The sequence below is a fragment of the Leopardus geoffroyi genome, chromosome C1, assembly GCF_018350155.1.
Source record: "Leopardus geoffroyi isolate Oge1 chromosome C1, O.geoffroyi_Oge1_pat1.0, whole genome shotgun sequence".
Classification (NCBI taxonomy): Eukaryota; Metazoa; Chordata; class Mammalia; order Carnivora; family Felidae; genus Leopardus; species Leopardus geoffroyi.
In genome coordinates, this window is record NC_059328.1 from 61824988 (window position 1) to 61844014 (window position 19027).

General features: G+C 34.5%; 1 protein-coding gene across 1 annotated transcript in view; it reads right to left on the reverse strand.

The window, feature by feature from the left end:
* LRRIQ3 (leucine rich repeats and IQ motif containing 3) overlaps positions 1-19027 on the reverse strand; it is a 222684-nt gene that overhangs the window by 77811 nt on the left and 125846 nt on the right. The window contains exon 5 of the mRNA XM_045477858.1: positions 14393-14546. Coding sequence (XP_045333814.1) covers positions 14393-14546 — 154 coding nt within the window. The remainder of the gene's footprint in view (positions 1-14392; positions 14547-19027) is intronic.

Consider the following 19027-nt stretch of genomic DNA (forward strand, 5'->3'; position numbering starts at 1 on the left):
TGAATGATAGGTTTTCATATTTCAATGAATTCAAAAGTTAAAACTAAAAAGGAAAGACATGCTTTTTATATATTTTCTCCTACCACTACTCTCCACTAAGATGTTTCTTAAGAAATGAGTATATGCATTTCCTATAAAAGTATTTGATAGTTAACAATATACCCTATTTCCCACATAAAGACTATGCCCTGGTTTTGAAAAGTATGGATCTTGCATAAAACTCTAATATTGTCTTTGAACTAGTGTTTTCAAGATTTATCAGCATTCCTAAGATTTGGGGGAAAAAATTACTTGGCATAGTGAATCCAATCAGTTGCCCCTACGCCAAGTACCCCACTTCTAATTGTATCAAAAATAAAATGTTATAAAATGTTAAGGATATCCATTTTCATTTTCTTTAATAATCCATTAAAATTGACTCATAATTTATGTATATAATTTATTTTTAGTTTGTTTATATAATCAGCCTATAGCATTTCTGGAATAATGAATTTTATTATAATGACCACAGAATGGAGTAACCCCTTTAACCTTCTTTATCTTTGAAAGGTATTCTAAGTTCTAGTATAACAGGACTGGCAAGAAAATCTTTTTTTTTTTTTTACATAGTTCATAACTTTGTGTGATCTTTTTGCACTTCTTATTTTTTGACTTGCATCTTATTTTCATCTATCTTCTTACAATGATACCCTTATTTCTTCCTGCCCACATAGACAGAGTTCAATGATAAGCAAATTTGTTAGCTATTTTTTTCATAGTAGCACAGAATAATATTTTAAGGAAATAAACTAAAATGGCTCCATGAGTTATAAATTATGATTCAAAATAATATCAGTAGAGTTTAGATTATACTTGTTTTAAAAGCAACAGATAGTATTTTAAATCGGTATTTGTTAAGTGCCTCTTATGTGCATATTGCTGTGCTAGGTAAAGGGTGACAAAAAAAATAAAACACAACCTGCCATAAAGTGATTTATATTCCTAAAGACATTCACATAAAAGTCACTTTCAAAAGAAGCAGTGTATAAGTAAATTTAAATAGAAACATACATAAGAAAAATATTAGTAAAAATATTGCAGCTAAATCAGAGAATCTGATTTCCCCTAATAATGAAAAAGACCAAATCTTGGTTCTGGGACATTATCAGGGACTTTATTCTTTTATTTGATGCTGCAAACTGAAGCGCAGAGGGAAACAGATAAAGAAGTACAATTCTGGGAATAATAGCATTCTTTAAAAAGAAGTAAAGAGATTCCAGGAAAGAGGTTTTGGCCTTGGTGCCAAGAATTTAAGGTTCTTGAAGAAAAAAAGGCATTTTTGTGCCTACTTTGAGACAGAAACCTTCTGATGGCATATTGTAGAAAGAAGGAAATGTGCTGGAATGGAGGTGATATAGGGGAAGGACACAAAACAATGCTTTCATATATTAGCTCTATCTATGGAAGAGACTTTGTCAGTAAATGGCTAATTCATAACAGCCAAGATCAAACATAGTTAATTTTAATACTGGAATTTCTCACAATGTGCAGCAATGGTTCTGTTTTGAAGAAAAAGCTGCTGGTTAGGTATGCTGTGTTTCTATAATCACTCTTTCCCTCCTTTGGAGCTACTAAATCCCCAACATACAGACTCCACTCTCCTTCCAATTCTAGAGCCTAAGATAGGAGAAAATTAGCCTCTTTGGACCAATACTTAGAGTTCCCTTATTAATTTACCTTTGCTCATAGACTGATCCATAATTCTGGTAATTATTTTTTTATCTCCGCTTTCAGCCTTCATCACTCTATCTGCCTTTGCAATGTTTCTTAGTTCTAATTTGACATCTGCCTTGGGCCATTTCTCAAGCTTTCATTCTAGCAATCCAGTCTTTGATACTGGTTTTCTTCTTAAGCAGTCTGTTAGCATAGTGTCTAGGCTTTGATACCTGAGGACAGACTTCACAAGTACCAGCTTTCAGTGACCAATTTCAACATTACTAAGCTTTTCATACCAGTTGGTCAACTGTTGGTAGCCATGTGACAGTGAATAGAGTTCACAGTACTCATTGGATGTGGGGCTACCTACCAAACTGACCCTTCTTTGCTAGTTCCTAGAACCATAACCATTCTGCGTCCCCTGTACTGGTACAGTGGTCAAGTCCAAATTTTTTCTTAACCTAACCAGTTTTACTCTAATTAATGTACCTTTTCTGGTGAATACCAAGAAAAAAATGTAGAAGTTTCAATTTGAATGATATTTTTAAAACTGTGAATGTCATCAGAAGGTTGAGCTGATTGTAACGCATCTTGAAGAAACTGGGAACATGAATTAGGCAGAAAATAGATGATGCTTAATTTACATAAACATCAAGCAAGGAGACTGGAGAATGAACCACCTGAAGTACACTGTTTATAATACAATAATGAGGAAAAAAAACATTGAAAAGATTGAATGAAATAAAATTCTAAAAGGCTCATCTACTACCAAAAGCTACAGCTTCTATTATGATCTTTCATCTTTCATCTGGAAACCTTCCTACATTTTCTTGTCATCTGTCTGTCATATTTCACTATCGGGAAAACTTCAGGCTGATGGGTATAAGATTTCATTCTTTGCTCTCTTCTTTATATCATAAATTAAACAATTAAATAATCATCCTAACGTTTGGTCACCCACTATCCTATACAAAGTTTGAATAACAAATGTAACTTGTTAATTCTAAGTAATTTCACAGGTATAACTGCACATAAGATATTAAGTTGTACAGAGAGACTACTCCTTGCCAAATAATCATTTTCAGCACTCAAGTGAAAATTAAAATGTCCATTAACAGTCCTACCAAACTTTGCTTTCCACAATTCCTCTCATAAATCTCTTAGTACAGTTAGGATAGTTTCCTTTCCATTTCACACATCTGCCAAGCTAATTCTCACCTCCACAGCTTTGTTCATTATATTTTTTCAATGTTACCCTTGATCTTTTCTTTTTTGACATCCAATTTTTTATGTTTCACCACACATCTGATGCTTAATTACACACACATATTGGCCATGATTCTATTGCCTCATCTAAACAACACATTCCTAAAGAACAAACAAACAAACATAAAAACAAAAACAAATCTCTCCACTCTTCATTTCCCTATAGCTTGCTGAGGTCGAGGGGGGGGGAGCATTAAAGAACATTAAACTTGGAATTTAAAATCCAGCTTTAACACTCCTAAAAAGTATCTATATTGATATTTATATGTATACAATTATTATGTATCTACTGCCTTTAAAGTATGCAGGCAAAGCTGATTTTATGATTATAAAGGTCATGAAATCTACACTACCCCATATGGTTTATCAGTGGGATATATCAAGTGTTCTACGAATGGAAAAATCATCAATTGCTTCTAAGGACTTTTAGTAGTCTTTCCATTTGTCAACTCTCAGAAAATTTCTCTCCATATCAGATTTTCTATCAAAACATGAATCTTAAAATTACAAATTTTAAAAATTTGGAGGTAAATAATATATCATTTGTACACATGGGATGAGTTTGCATGTTAATTTTTAATTTGAGTATAATGATATAAAACACAAATTTTAGGATAATAGATTTCAATCTTAATTATAACGCAATAATCAAACTATACTATTGAAGATTCTTAGGATATTAGACTTTTTTCTTCAGTAACCTATTTTAATAACAAAAACTTTGCAATGCCAAAGTGATTATGTGGGATAGACATACAGATCAACAGAACAGAGTCCAGAAATAAACCCCTGAATTTGGTTGATTGAGTTATGACAAGAGGACCAAGATAATTCAATAGATGTATGAGGGTTTTTTTTATTATTATTATTTAAAAAAAAATGGTGCTGTACAACTGGATATTCACATATAAAGGATTTATGTTGGATTCCTAATTCATACTATATAAAAATTAACTCAAAGTGAATTGTAGACCTAATATAACAGCTAAAATTGTGAAATTCTTATGAAAAAATTATAGAAATAAACCTTTAAGACTTTGGTTTAGATAACTGTTTCTTAGGTGTGATATTCAAAATATAAGTGATTGAGGAAAAAAAAAGAGATGAATTGGATTTTATCAAAATTAAAAGCTTTGATGTTTCAAAGGATACCATTGAAAAAGTCAGACAACCTATATAATGGGAAAATATTTTCAAGTCATATATGTTATGAGATTTGTATCGAGAATATATAAGGAAAAAAAGAATATATAAGGAATTCTTAGAACTCACCAATAAAAAGAACCTATTTATTATAAAATGATGAAAGTAGTTGAATAGTTCTCCAAAGAAGATATACAAATAACCAATAAATACAAGAAAAGATCCTCAGCATCATTAGTTATTGGGAAATGCAAGTTAAAACCACAGTGAAGTACGACTTCATACCCACCAGGCTGGTTATAATAATAAAAAAAAGACAGATAATAACAAGTGTTGGTGAGGATTTGGAGAAATTAGAACTCTCATACATTGATGATGTGAATACAAAATGGTGCAGCTGCTGCAGAAGTAAACAGTTTGGTACTTCCTCAAAAAGTAAAACATAGAATTACCTAATCATCTTCCTGTAACTCCACTGCTAGGTACATGCCCAATAAAACTGAGAAGTATGTCCACCCAAATATTCCCATATGGATGTTCATAGCTGCACTATTAATAATAGCTATAAACTGGAAGCAACACAATTAGTGAATAGATTATAAAATGTGGCATAATCATATAATATTATTCAGCCATAAATATGAATGAAATACTGATACATGTTACAACATGGATAAATCTTGGAAAAATTATGCTAAGTGAAAGAAGCCAGAGACAAAAGATCACATATTTTATTATTCAATCTATATTAAATGCCCAGAATAAGCAAATTCATAGAGATAGAAAATAGATTAATGGTTTCGAGGGCCCATAAGGACTACTGCTAATGATATGGGATTTCTTTTGGGGTTATGAAAATGTTCTGGAATTAATAATAGTAATGATAGCAAAAGTCTGTAAATAAATATACTAAAAACCACTGAATCGAATACTTTAAAAGGATTAACTTTGTCTTATGCAAATTATGTCTCACTAGAGATATTATAAAAAAACATTGTGGAGTTGACAATGTAGTTTCAGTAGTGCTTGTCAGAGTTATAATGAAATGTCAAAGATGTGAAGTGTCCAAAATAATTAATATAATGAAAAGAGTGAGAAAAATCATTAAAAATTTTCAGGTGATTTTAGGATTCAAGGTTTTTGTTTGTTTGTGTTAATGTTTATTTATTTTTGAGAGAGAGAGAGAGACAGAGTGTGAGTGGAGGAGGGACAGAGAGAGAAGGAAATCCACAATCTGAAGCAGGCTCCAGGCTCTGAGCTGTAAGCACAGAGCCCGACGTGGGGCTTGAATTCACTAACTGTGAGATCATGACCTGAGCCGAAGTCAAAAGCTTAACCTATTGAGCCACCTAGGCACCCCAGGATTCAAGTTTTTAAAAAATTGTAACCTTTTTTTAGTGTTAATAATAACTCAACAATGTAAGCAAAAAGCCAAATAAATACACAAGTTAATTTTTTAGCATTTGACAAAATTGAAGCAGAAAATAACTGAAGTGTGCAAAACAACACATTTATCATCAGTTAACTATCCAGAACTTTCATTTGAAATTATTAACAAGATTTTAATATATTTCCCTCTTTTTGAATCCTTACTATGTATTATTTAGCAGTATCTATGGAGTCATAAAACATAAAAGTTTCAAGCTAGATTGCTTAAAACAGAAACAAGAATCTACAAAAATATACATTTAAAAAAAACTGGGATATAATGCAATATCATGTAAAAAAAATACTGACAATTATTAGACAATTGATGTTCCCTAAAAGACAGACTATTGCCAAATATAACCAATATAAAACATATAGACTGCTCATGGTAGTGGTAGGAAGAAGAAACACTGTGTTTCATACCTTAAATTTTAAAATCAATGTATAAAATAAAATAGATTTGCGATTTAAAATACACTTTTTTCAAAAAAAAAAAAAAAGGAAGATGGCTACTAGGTCAAAGGAAACCACTGCTAGTTATTAAATAATTTCTATTAAATAATAGAAAGAAAATATGGAGAGTCAAAACATCCACATCCAGGATTGAAAGAATATAAATTTGGATCAATTCTGAAATTCAGAAAAGACAGATGAAATATTTTTTATTAAGTCTTTGAAAAACAGGAAGTATTTATCAAGAAAATTATAATTTATCAGGTCAAAATTTAAAAGAAGGCAGGATCCCAGAAAGATAATCCCCAACACTCAAAACTGCTTTTGTTCTGAGAATATCTGTAGATCAGGAAGAAACAATTTATAAACTAAACTACACATCTGATGGCTCAAAAGGTCAGGAATCAAAATTCCAAGCCTATGCCCACCCAAGGAGAGGATACTGCTGATATTCAAAATCAAAAGGCTACACCATGAGATATAAGCGAACAGCCCTAAACTAAAATAAAACCTGGATAATCCATAAAATCTCAAGTTTTGCTCTTTCAGGTGGAATGATATTGATGGCAATCCTTAGTGCCTGGTGAGAGCAAATGAAAATAATTGAAGGAAATAAATGTAAGCCAGTTTCCTGCTTGGTATAAAATTAGGCTTCCCCTTTGAGTTAGTTGCCCAAAAAGATTGAGAAACTCTGAATAATGAAGAGAGCTACGTTGAAGAGTGCCAGGTAGATTTCTTGCCTCTCCATGAAATAATTCAGGCAGAAATACTCATTTTGGTCCTTGGAAGTGTGGACACATGTCTTTTTACACAGAGCAAAAGATTACTGCCAAACTGTCTATTTTTAAAAAAGGGAGTCAATGACTATATTCTCAGTGTTCCTAACTAATTCTAGAGGGTCAGGGTAGCATGCAGATATGTTATGATTATGCATACAGATGGAGTTATGATTATGAAAAATATAATTTTCAATAATAGAAAAGATTGACACCTCATTGAGGAATATTAATAATAAACTTATTTACATTTGTATTTATATTTGTCCTATGACTCCTAGGATATTATCTATTGTATATTATTGATATTAAATCCCTCATGTATGGGGGCGCCTGGGTGGCTCAGTCAGTTAAGCGGCCGACTTCGGCTCAGGTCATGATCTCGCGGTCCGTGAGTTCGAGCCCCGCGTCGGGCTCCGTGCTGACAGCTCAGAGCCCGGAGCCTGTTTCGGATTCTGTGTCTCCCTCTCTCTGACCCTCCCCCGTTCATGCTCTGTCTCTCTCTGTCTCAAAAATAAATAAACGTTAAAAAAAAAATTAAAAAAAAAATAAAAATAAAAATAAAAAATAAATCCCTCATGTATGGAAATGGGACAAACAGAACTGATATCTCTAAGCAGATGTTAAAATATGCCAATAAAGTTACCATCTGGCATAATTTATAAGGGCCTCATTACAACTCTTTCTTAATTTCTATCTCTCTTAGCTTTAAATTATTTAATTTTCCTTTACTCAACTCAATGCACAAAGTATTTGTTGAGCAATACTATCAGCACTTAATAATTTCTATCTCTACCTTTTCCAGATGTATTATGATATTTGGTGAATCTCTGCTTGTTTCTCTTTTTCCTACTGACCTTGGCAGTTCCCAAAGTTCTCACTTCAGATTATGTATTATACTAGTAGTGCTCATTTGCTGCTTTTTAAAATTAATTCTGCAATTCCTTGGTTTCAAATCTTTCCTACCTATATCTATGGCACTAAGCATAATAATAAATGGTCACAGGTTGGTTTTTCCAGAAATGAGATACCAAGACAGAGTTAAGTGTGCAAAACTTTTATTGGGAGGTAACACCTGTTAAGGGAAAATGGAGGAAGTAGATTAATCAGAAAAGTCAAACTTTCTGCCAACCACCCTGGAGCTCCAGAGCAAAGTCTGTCTGAAAGTCTCACATCGAGCAGAAATGACCAGGTGCTTGCAACCATGCCTTACTCAATAATTGCCTGGAGTTTGCCTAAAGAAAATAGTGTGACCTCAACTTGAAAGCAGAGGTGGACCCTGAAAGAAACTAAATGCTGAAGCTCTCAGCTAATGACACTTCTTGCATCTGAGCAACCACAAATGGTAATATTATCCTTGTATATTTCTGTCCTAATCTTATTCATTTACTTCCAAGTCTTCTCTCTTTAGTCCCAATAAAATCTTGATTACAGGGGACATGTTTTATTTACTTTATTTTGTCAGTGATGAGCAGAGAATTTGATACTAAAAAACACACAACAAATACCTGCAAAACTATTAAATGGCTAAATTTCGCCCCTTAAGTACTGCTGAGGTCATTAAGCTATGGTATCACTTTTAAGCCATCATTATTACTTCTTTGGACCCCAAAAGAGGGATGAATTAAGCTTAAGTTAAATTACCCTTACCCTTAGGCAGCCCTAGTATATGCCCTTATATACTCTTCTAATATCTCATAATTCCACTTACCACTAAAAGCCACTATTTCCCAGAAGTCTTGATACTCAGGACAACTCTCCTTTGGTGAGACCCATTAAATGTAGGCAATTGGCTTCCTGGATTCGAATTTGTATACTCCTCTCCTCTCAGTTCCACACTTTATACAACTGGTCCCTATCCAGTGAATTTTTCCTAGTTCTTCCCTCTCTCCTTACAAGTTCCAGCATAGCACTTGCTTGATTACCATTTTTAAGGCTTTAGAGTTTGTTTTAGTACTAACGATGTTGTAAATATTCAAAAAAGACCCATTGGAAATAAACTGAATTGCTGATAGAACCCTAAAATGACAGATAATAACAAAGGGCAATTTGTAAACAATGTCATCACAAAGCTTGTTAGAATTACACAAATTGCAACATTTCAGAAACACATTGAAAATAAAGGCCGGGTGCCTGGGTGACTCGGTCTGTTAAGCATCAGACTTCAGCTCAGGTCATGGTCTTGCGGTTTGTGGGTTTGCCTGGGTGACTCGGTCTGTTAAGCATCAGACTTCAGCTCAGGTCATGGTCTTGCGGTTTGTGGGTTTGAGCCCCATGTTGCGCTCTGTGCTGATGCTCAGAGCTGGAGCCTGCTTTGGATTCTGTATCTCCCTCTCTCTGCCTTTCCCCTACTCGCGCTCTGTCTCTCTCTCTCTCAAAAATAAACATTTAAAAAAATGTCAGTTTCCAGTATAAGAAAGCATTCTTATTATACAAAACAATGAAATTTAAAAATAAAATATCTACCTGTAAGTTTCTTTTTAACCCTCCATATAATTAAAACAAGGTGACCAAAATCACATCTCCTGAATCTGATATAAGATCAACCCTCTCTGTATTGTCTTAGTATCACTTACTGTTAAATAAGACAGAGAGGGAAAAACTAAATTCAATATTTCTTGGCTTGTAATATGGAGATGATTATTCTCTTTCCCTACCCTCAGACTGACCTTAATTTAAAGTAGGTGCATGTGCACGTGTGTTGTGCACGCATTGAACACACACACACACACACACACACACACACACACACACACACACACAAACAATCCTCAAATATGATTAGTTACTTGGATTTATAAAATCAGGGCAAACTCACCCTGCCATGCAAGCTGTGCTCTGTACAATCTCAGGGAATATCCTCTATATAGAGTCTGATGTAAATGTACTTGTACACTGTACAGAAGCCCTGCTTAAAGTGAACCCTTCTCTTTTTCTTACTCACATAGGCCATGTGATAAATCATCTCACCTTTTTAATAGTAAAAAGGGAGCTACAGCTCACCAAAGATATACATCTAGATGGCAGGTAAACTTATGAAAATATGTTCAGTCATTAGGGAATTGCAAATTAAAGCAATAAGACATTAGTAAATATCCATTAGAATAGCCAAAATCTAGAACACTGACACCACCAAATGCTAGAAATACAGGGAGCAACAGAACTCTCATTTATTGCTAGTAGGAATGCAAAATGGTATAGCCACGTTGGAAGACAGTTTGGCAGCTTTTTTACAAAACTAAATATACTCTTACCATATGATCCAGTAATCATGCTCCCTTGTATTTACCTAAGCAACCTGAAAATTTATGTCCACACAAAATCTGCACATGGATGATTATAGAAACTTTGTTCATAACTGCCAAAACTTGGAAGCAACCAAGATGTCCTTCAATAGGTGAATGGATAAGTTGTAATACATCCAGACAATGAAATATTGTTCACTGCTAAAAGGAAATGAGTTATTAAGCCATGAAGAGATGGAGCAATCTTAAATGCATATTGCTAAGTGTTAGAAGCCAATCTGAAAAGTCTCTGTGTATCTTTAGGAAAATGTATTTAATAATGGAACAGGTTCATAGGAGGACTGTATTTGAAAACATTTTGTTCTATTTTGTTTTACAAAAATAGTGTTCAATATGGCATGTATATAGCTCCATCAGTATTAGTTATGAGAAAAATAAATTTTTGGAATCAAGGAAAAAAATCAATAAAAATATTCTAAAATTCAACCAAACCAGCATTTCTAAAGCAAATTTTACTTTAGTATAGACGACTGCCATATTAGATTACTTCCAATGTTTCCAGGAACCATACAATGTCACAAAGGAATACGAAATATGAACAATGTATTAAAAGTGGTTCTTTAAATTTTTTTTAATGTTTATTTATTTTTTTACAGAAAGAGAGACAGAGCATGAGCGGGGGAGGGGCAGAGAGAGAGTGAGACACAGAATCTGAAGCAGGCTCCAGGCTCTGAGCTGTCAGCAGAGCCCGACGCGGGGCTCGAACCCACAGACCACGAGATCATGACCTGAGCCGAAGTCGGACGCTCAACCAACTGAGCCACCCAGGCGCCCCTAAAAGTGGTTCTATGTAAGAGATCCCTTCCAGAGAAACTGGGTTGGATTGCCTTATTGATCCTTCTCCTCATTGTGTTCCTAATTAGGAAGAATATATGCACCCACTCCAGAAAATGAGTGAAGACAAAGGGTATGACATTCCAAACTTCATGCTTCAAGAAGGCAAGGTGTTATTGAAGTTCTAAGAAAAAACAATTAGATCATGTATCTAGGAGGTAGGCTGTCAAAGATCGGTATCTACAAGATAGACTTGTTCTTACTTTCCATGAGGTTGGAAGAGTTAAGGTTCCTGACCATCACTCTTTTTTACCTTTTAGATGTTTTCCCTCCTTCCTAACAACATATGACTAAAGCACTTAAGGAAGCTTCAGATGTGAAGGTGCGGGAGCAGGAGGAAAGGAAGCAGCTAAGCTGCCTCTGAGATAAATATGTAGCAAATTGCTTTCCTCTCCTCTGAATCTCTTTCCTTTTGGCTACAAAGGGTGTGACTTTCTTTCATATTATAGCTATTCTAAAATTCATGTTTGCAATATAGGAAATAAGTGAAATAATACCACAAAGCAAACAAAGCATAAATAATGAAGAATATCTCATACTCTAGTCCAGGTTACTAAAGTTTTGCAATGGAATTTCAGGCAAATCCAGTTAGAAACTGTTTTGTTCAGGGCACCTGGGTGGCTCATTCACTTAAGTGTCCAACTCTTGATTTCAGCTCAGGTCATGAACTCACAGTTCCTGAGGTCGAGCCCCACTTTGAGCCCCACATCCTAACAAGCCCCTTGAAGAACCCCATGTCAGGCTCTGCACTGAAAGCATGGAGTCTTTTTGGGATTCTCTCTCTTCCTCTCTGTCTGCCCCTCACCCTTCTCTCTCTCTCTCTCTCTCTCTCTCTCTCTCTCTCTCAAAATAAATAAATAAGCATTAAAAAAAAGAAACTTCTCTGTTTGCTATTACTCCCTATACATACATTTTCAGTAACCTAATTCAGTTACCTCAGTAACCTTTGAGGAAAAGGGTTGACTATGCCAAAGCAAATTTCAAACATTTTTGGGTGTCTCAGCAAAATCCATCACAATAGTATCTAAATTTCCCTAAAATCCATTATAATAATATGTTTCCCTAAAACTTGATCTCATTGACCACCATAGGTCTGTATTTCTGTCGGCCAATTCTTCAAGAGGAATGGCCACCTGTTGACTGTGAGCCATCGATAAATAATGTCTCTAGCAATTGTTCCAGAACCTCAATTTCCTCTGATCCACTTTTTTTTTTTTTTTTTTTAATCAGAGTCCTTACTCATGAATCCTGGCTTTTGGTTCTATATCTCCTTTAACAGCTTAAGTGTGCACCTTAAATGCTGGCTTTGCGGCATAGCATTTCCTAAATAAATGTAACTTGAACTCACTCTTCTGGCTCTCTCCATTTTAGGTTACCATGAATACAGGAAGTTTTATGCTTTTTGGACCAAGCACATTTCAGCCTCAAACAGAAGAAAAACAGACATTAGTTACTTATCTAATTACTAAAACTTTAATTCCACTCTTGACTGATCCTTTCCATTATTCTGCTCACAGCATTTTTTTAAAATGAACTCCCAGTATTAAATAGTGTTATTTTATTACCTCCTCTTTTCCCTACTTCTTAATCTTTTTAATGTTTCTTGGATCCTAGGTTCTCTTAAGCACTCTATGGCATCACTTTTTCTTACTATAGTTTCTACTTGACCAATTGCCAAGTCACTAATGACAAGATACAAAAATAACAGAAGAATAGTACACCACATAAGTGAGCTGAAGAGACTACAAAAGAAGCCACCAGAAGATGGAACAACAATTTTACACAGAAGAAGTAAAGATTCAAAGATGAATCTTATGATTAAGGATCATTTCAATTACTCTAAGAAATTGAGCTGAAGACAACTTCTATAATGTCTTATGAATAGTAGCTATAAACAGTGAAAAATCATCAGACAATGTACATATTTATAGACTATGAAAGAATAGTTCTTAATAACATTAATTGTGATGTGGTTAGCAAAATTATCAATATTAACAGCTTTAGAAAACTCCTTATAATGAATATATATCCCCAAATTTCTTAACATTTAAAATACTTCCAAAGACCTGACAATGATATATTCTATGTAACTTCACAGATATTAAATAAAATACCTCTACAATATGAATATTTAATTCCTGTTTATGCACATAGTCATTTGCCATAATACAATACATATCCATGTATGTATATTAGACTTTGCATATGGATATATGACTATGTGTATATACATATATCTGTACATGAGTGTGCAAGTACTTTATAAATATATATCCAAATTGGTTATATACAACATTCAATGAAAGTCTCCTCTGCATAAAGCACATAAAAAAGCATGTGACATGCCTGAAACCAGTGAGTTTATATTCTATATAGAGGGTCAAAAGACACTTCATATGAACTTTATACTTTTATAAAGCATCTCATCTAGAGCAAATGAATATAGTCGGCACTGTGTGCTACTGAGGAAAAAGTTTTGAATAGGATATATTGGCCTTTTAAATCTATATTTTTATTCAATGGATAATTTCTGTGGGTTTTAAGGGCTTGAAGATATTCCTCTGCTACTTCTAAAACACATGTCCTCAATAACACTGAAATCAGACAAATGACAGTCTGCACCTTTTGTAGTCTTTTCTAATCATGTTAATAAAATGGAAATATTTATAGTGCAAGTTACTTAGAAACAGGTCTACATGTGAAGGGGTTTATTTATCACAAACAGTGCATTACACATTATTATAAGTTTGATCTAGTAATTATACTAGAATGTCAAGTCTTCATTTCTACCATTATTTAATGTCAAAAAAAAAAAACTTCTAAAGATAAAAAAAAAAAAAAAGTTTGTGTTTTTTTGCACAAACTCTGGTGTCAGAAGACCTGGAGTTAAGTCTTAGCAATGTCACTCAAATGTGTGGCTTTTGGTAAGTTAGTTAACCTGTAAAAGCCTTAGTTTTCCTCTTTATAAAAATGACATGAAAACACCTATCTTACAGTGCTGTGGAGAATAAATTACAGAACACATGCAAAATATCTAGAAGAGCACCCGACAGCAGTAGGCAGTCAATAAATAAGTTTCTATTTCCAATGTGTCCTCAAAGCAAGACATAATTTATCATAAAACACTGAATATTATACTACATATAGTATCATTAGTTTTCAATAAACTAAATATTTCTTTGTTTTCAACTGCTATGAAGATATTTTACATTACTATTAATAACTATTTGCAATAGGTGATATGAGAAAATATATATGCAAGGCATAAAATTATAAAATGGTTGTGATAAGAATAATGTACCACAAAATTATATTTGTACTTTGTTATCATATGACTTTTCTTACATCAAGAAAACCTCAGGCAGAATATTAACAATATAATGAGAATATTTAAAAGGGAATGAAGAAACTTTTACTATTGACACATAAATTACAACTATAGTATCTTAAATAAAAATATTTAAAGGTAAGTAATAAACTAACCATACTTACATGTTTCCAATGTGCAAGTTTTCCTGTTCTATTAGTTTCAGGCTGAAGAAAGAGATGCTTAAAGAGACTGTCTTCATATCCTTTAGGTATAAAAGTCCACTTTGTTAAACATTCACCAATGAATTTCTCCTGATGCTTTTTATGCAACAAGGGGCTGAATATAAGAGTGGGTTGGGGGGTGGGGGCAGGGAGGAAACTTTCATTTAGTTTTTTTGCCATTAAAAAAAAAAGAAAGAAAACTACTCATGAATTCACTTACATCTTTAGAAAACATGCTGCTAACTTTAATGTAATATTTGTTTTCATATTAATACTACATAAAAAACTACTTAGGCACTAAAGTTTACTCATCATCATTCATCAAGGGATGAATGGGTGCTGAGAAATCTCTGGTGATATGGATCCACAAACAGTTCTGTACTCATGTCTGGCTATGTATTTTGTAATATAATGGCAAGGAGAACATGACAAAGTTATCTACAGAAATATAAGGTAACCATTATGAACTCTTTTTATTATTCTTCTCCAGTAAAGAAGTAACTCTATCTCCATCTATAAAAATTACTCTAGAGCAGTACTGTCCAACATAATACAATGTATGCCATCAAATAATTTTAAGTTTTCTATTAGTCACAGTAAAAAATGTAAAAGAAAAAGAGGAGATTAATTTTAATTTTGTTTAAACCAATATGTCCAAAATATTATCTGATAAATGGCATCAACAAACTAATATAAAACTTAATTGTAAAATACTAAATATTTCCCCTGTAAGATCAAAAACAAGGGAAGAATGTCCTCTCTCACCCAACCTACTCATCATTGCACTGGAAGTCCTAGTCAGTCTAATAAGGCAATAAAAAGAAAACCATAGACCAATCTCAGCTTTGAATACAGATGTAAAAATTCTAAATATTGATGAAAAGATCCAGCAATATAAGGAAAGAATAAGAACAATATGATCAACTATTACAAAGCTCATTATATAAGCAAATTAATGGAAGACACATGTCTATGTATACAAACAGATGCAGAAAAGGTATTAGATAAAATTTAACAGCCAATCTTTACTTTAAAATTTTTGTAAGAGAGGATATCAAAGTACACTACTTCAATATCATGGAGACAATTTACCAAAAAACCAGTAACATTTATTCTATTTGATGAAATTGTAAAGTCATTTGAATTAAAATGATGGACGAAGTAGGAAGTTTACAGTTACCATTATTATTAATTAGCAGCGGTAAAACAAAACTAAAAGGAAAGCATTTTTTTCCATTTTTCAAATTTTTAAAGTGAGCTCCATCTATTCATTTCTTCATGCAAAATACTTTCATTGATGATCTACAAATTAGGGTAAAATATATTAAGAGAATAAAACGTATAATGGCTTAAATAATGTAAAAGTTAACTTTGCTCTAATGATGACTAGAGTAAGTTGGTGGCGCAGCTCTGCTCTGCTAAAGTCATTCAACCTTCCCTCACCACTATCAGAGACACTGTCGGCAACCCACATATCCAATATGTTACTCCAGCCCCTGGAAGTGAAAAACATGAAGACAAAGGGATACAACTATCATTTAAGAATTTCAAGCAGCACTTGTACTAATTACTTCTGCTCACTTACAAATGTAACAAGTCAAGAAAACACAGGATCCCTTCCCCAGCTGGTCCCAGTTGAGGCCTACAGTATCATTCCAAGAAATACCATAGCCTGGATCCATGTTTTAGAGAATCTATTCCAAGCAAGAATGTCTGGGAGATCTTGGACTTCCTTCCTCCTCTCAGAATTCACTTATAAGGCAGAAGCTCTAACCCAGGTGCAATAGGTAGAGAATACTGGAACCCTGAGAGCCCTTGCCCTCAGCAAGTGATAAACAATTAAAAGGAGCGGGTACCTCCAAGAGAGTAGCAAGGTAAACTGTAAACCATCTTGAGATTTACCAGAGAGAACCAGGAGAGGGGACAGCTAAGAAAAGCCCTTCTGGGATCTGAACAAACTGTAAAACCTGGCCTCAAAGATTACTTTTATAAAGAACCCACTTTTAAAAGATCACACTATGGAACAATTTATTTTCCAGGGAATTTCTGAAAACAATAGAGCAGTCAGCTGGCAACTAATGAAAGCTAGTAATAGTTGTGACATCAAAGGAGTTCAGAACGGCTTAACAGAGAAATCAGAAAAAGAGACGATCAAAGCAAGCCCTACTATTATCACTGTCATGTCAATGGTGACCGCACCTGGCTAAAGGTTTGCCCTCTAAGGAGAAATATCAGAGGCTCCACAGTGCAAGGGAAATAAAATTTACTAAAATGGTTTACCCAAGTTATTAAACAAATAAATAAGGCCTGGGTGAGATGTTCAGTAACAAGGGTGGTTACAATATACTATTTAAAATGTCCAGTTTTGGGGCGCATGGGTGGCTCAGTCGGTTAAGCGTCCGACTTCAGCTCAGGTCATGATCTCACAGTCCGTGGGTTCGAGCCCTGCATCGGGCTCTGTGCTGGCAGCTCGGAGCCTGGAGCCTGCTTCTGATTCTGTGTCTCCCTCTCTCTCTCTCTGCCCCTCCCCTGCTCATGCTCTGTCTCTCTCTGTCTCAAAAATAAATAAACGTTATAAAAAAAATTTTTAAAATAAAAATATAAATAAATAAATAAATAAATAAATAAATAAATAAATAAATAAAATGTCCAGTTTTGGGGGCACCTGGGTGGCTCAGTTAGTTAAGCATCTGACTTTGGCAAAGGTCATGATCTCACGGTTTTGTGGGTTCGAGCCCTGCATCAGGCTCTGTGCTGACACCTCAGAGCCTGGAGCCTACTTCAGATTCTGTGTTTCCCTTTCTCTCTGCCTCTCCCCTGCTCACACTCCATTTCTCTCTCTCTCTCTCTCTCTCTCTCAAAAATAAACATTAGAATTTTTTTTAAATGTCCAGTTTTCAACAAAAACTTATGAGACAGGTAAAGAAAAACAAAAGTGTAACCAAAGAGTAGGCCTTTGAAACTGCCTTTAAAAGGGTACAAATGACAAACATAACAGATAAACACTTCAAGGCAACTATTATAAATATGTTTAAAGGAAATAAGCCTCAAATAAGCAAAGAAATGTATAATGACAAGGCTTTTTCTTAAAAATTTTTTTTTTCAACGTTTTTTTTATTTATTTTTGGGACAGAGAGAGACAGAGCATGAATGGGGGAGGGGCAGAGAGAGAGGGAGACACAGAATCGGAAACAGGCTCCAGGCTCCGAGCCATCAGCCCAGAGCCTGACGCGGGGCTCGAACTCACGGACCGCGAGATCGTGACCTGGCTGAAGTCGGACGCCCAACCGACTGCGCCACCCAGGCGCCCCGACAAGGCTTTTTCAAATAGAGATTATTAATAAAGACACAGAAATTATAAAACAGAACCAAATGGAAATTCTGCAGTTGAAAAGTATACTAACTGAAAGTTTTGCTACAGTAGTTCAACAGACTTTAATTGGAAAAAGGAAAAAAATCAGAAAACTTGAAGAGATAAAGATTATGCTGATAAACAGAAAATAATGAAGACAGATGAATAGACCCACAAAGAAATGTGGAGTACAATTAAGTCCATCAACATATGAATAATGGGAGATAGAAGAGGAAAATGAGAAAAAACACAGGAAAAAAATATTAGAAGTGTTAAAACATTCTGAAATCTGATGTAAAACATTATACATCCAAGAGCTAAAAAAAAAAAAAAAAAAACCTAAAAGTACAATAAACACATTATAAACACATCCAGACACATCATAGTAAAATAGTAGAAATGCAAAAACAAAGGAAAAAAAAAAAACACAAAGGGAAAATCCTGAAAACAGCAGAAGAAAAAGGACTAGTCATGCACAAGGGAACCTGAATAAGATTAACTGCTGACTTTTCAGCAGAAACAACTGAGGTCAACAAGCACTACTATGACACAAAGTACTAAAGAGAGGAGGAAAAAATCTTTCAAACAAGAATTTTATATACATATAAATGTATTCATACATATGTAAATGTAAGTGACAGATGTCATTCTTGACTTTGTTCTCCCACGCAAGAATGACTAACAACTATTCATGGACAAAACACCATTGAGAGAATCCTAGAACAAAAGGAAAAGCTGAATCACATCTCCCAATATACCACAAAGACCACGACAGAATGCGTTAGAAAGGTAAAAGGAGTGGCTATATGTGAACAGCAATCCTTTTCCTTTAGACCAGTGCAGCACCACACTGAGAGGTCTCCCCTGAGCCTACAGCTCTTTCAGTGGGTAAGAGAGCCCAGGGGTAACATCCAGCCTCTGTAGTGTTTGTGGGTCACTTTGTGGAAGCCCCTATTCTGGTCTTACCCTATGGGGATTACAGGGGAGTCTGTGGTGCTCAACTACTGGGAATCTGATTGTGACAAAGCAGGGTGGGACCAGCACTGGAATCCTGGCAGACTGAATTCCTACCTGCAGAGCCCAAATGGTAGTCCCAAACAATGTTTTTGCTCATTTGCAGAATCAAGTCAGTGGCACAATATGATCAAGGACCTGGCAGGGTACAGGTTTGCCTCATTTAGGCAGTCAGTCAGACAAGGAGGTTTGCCGGCCCTGGAGGCTGGTACGCTCATGCCAAAGAGCTA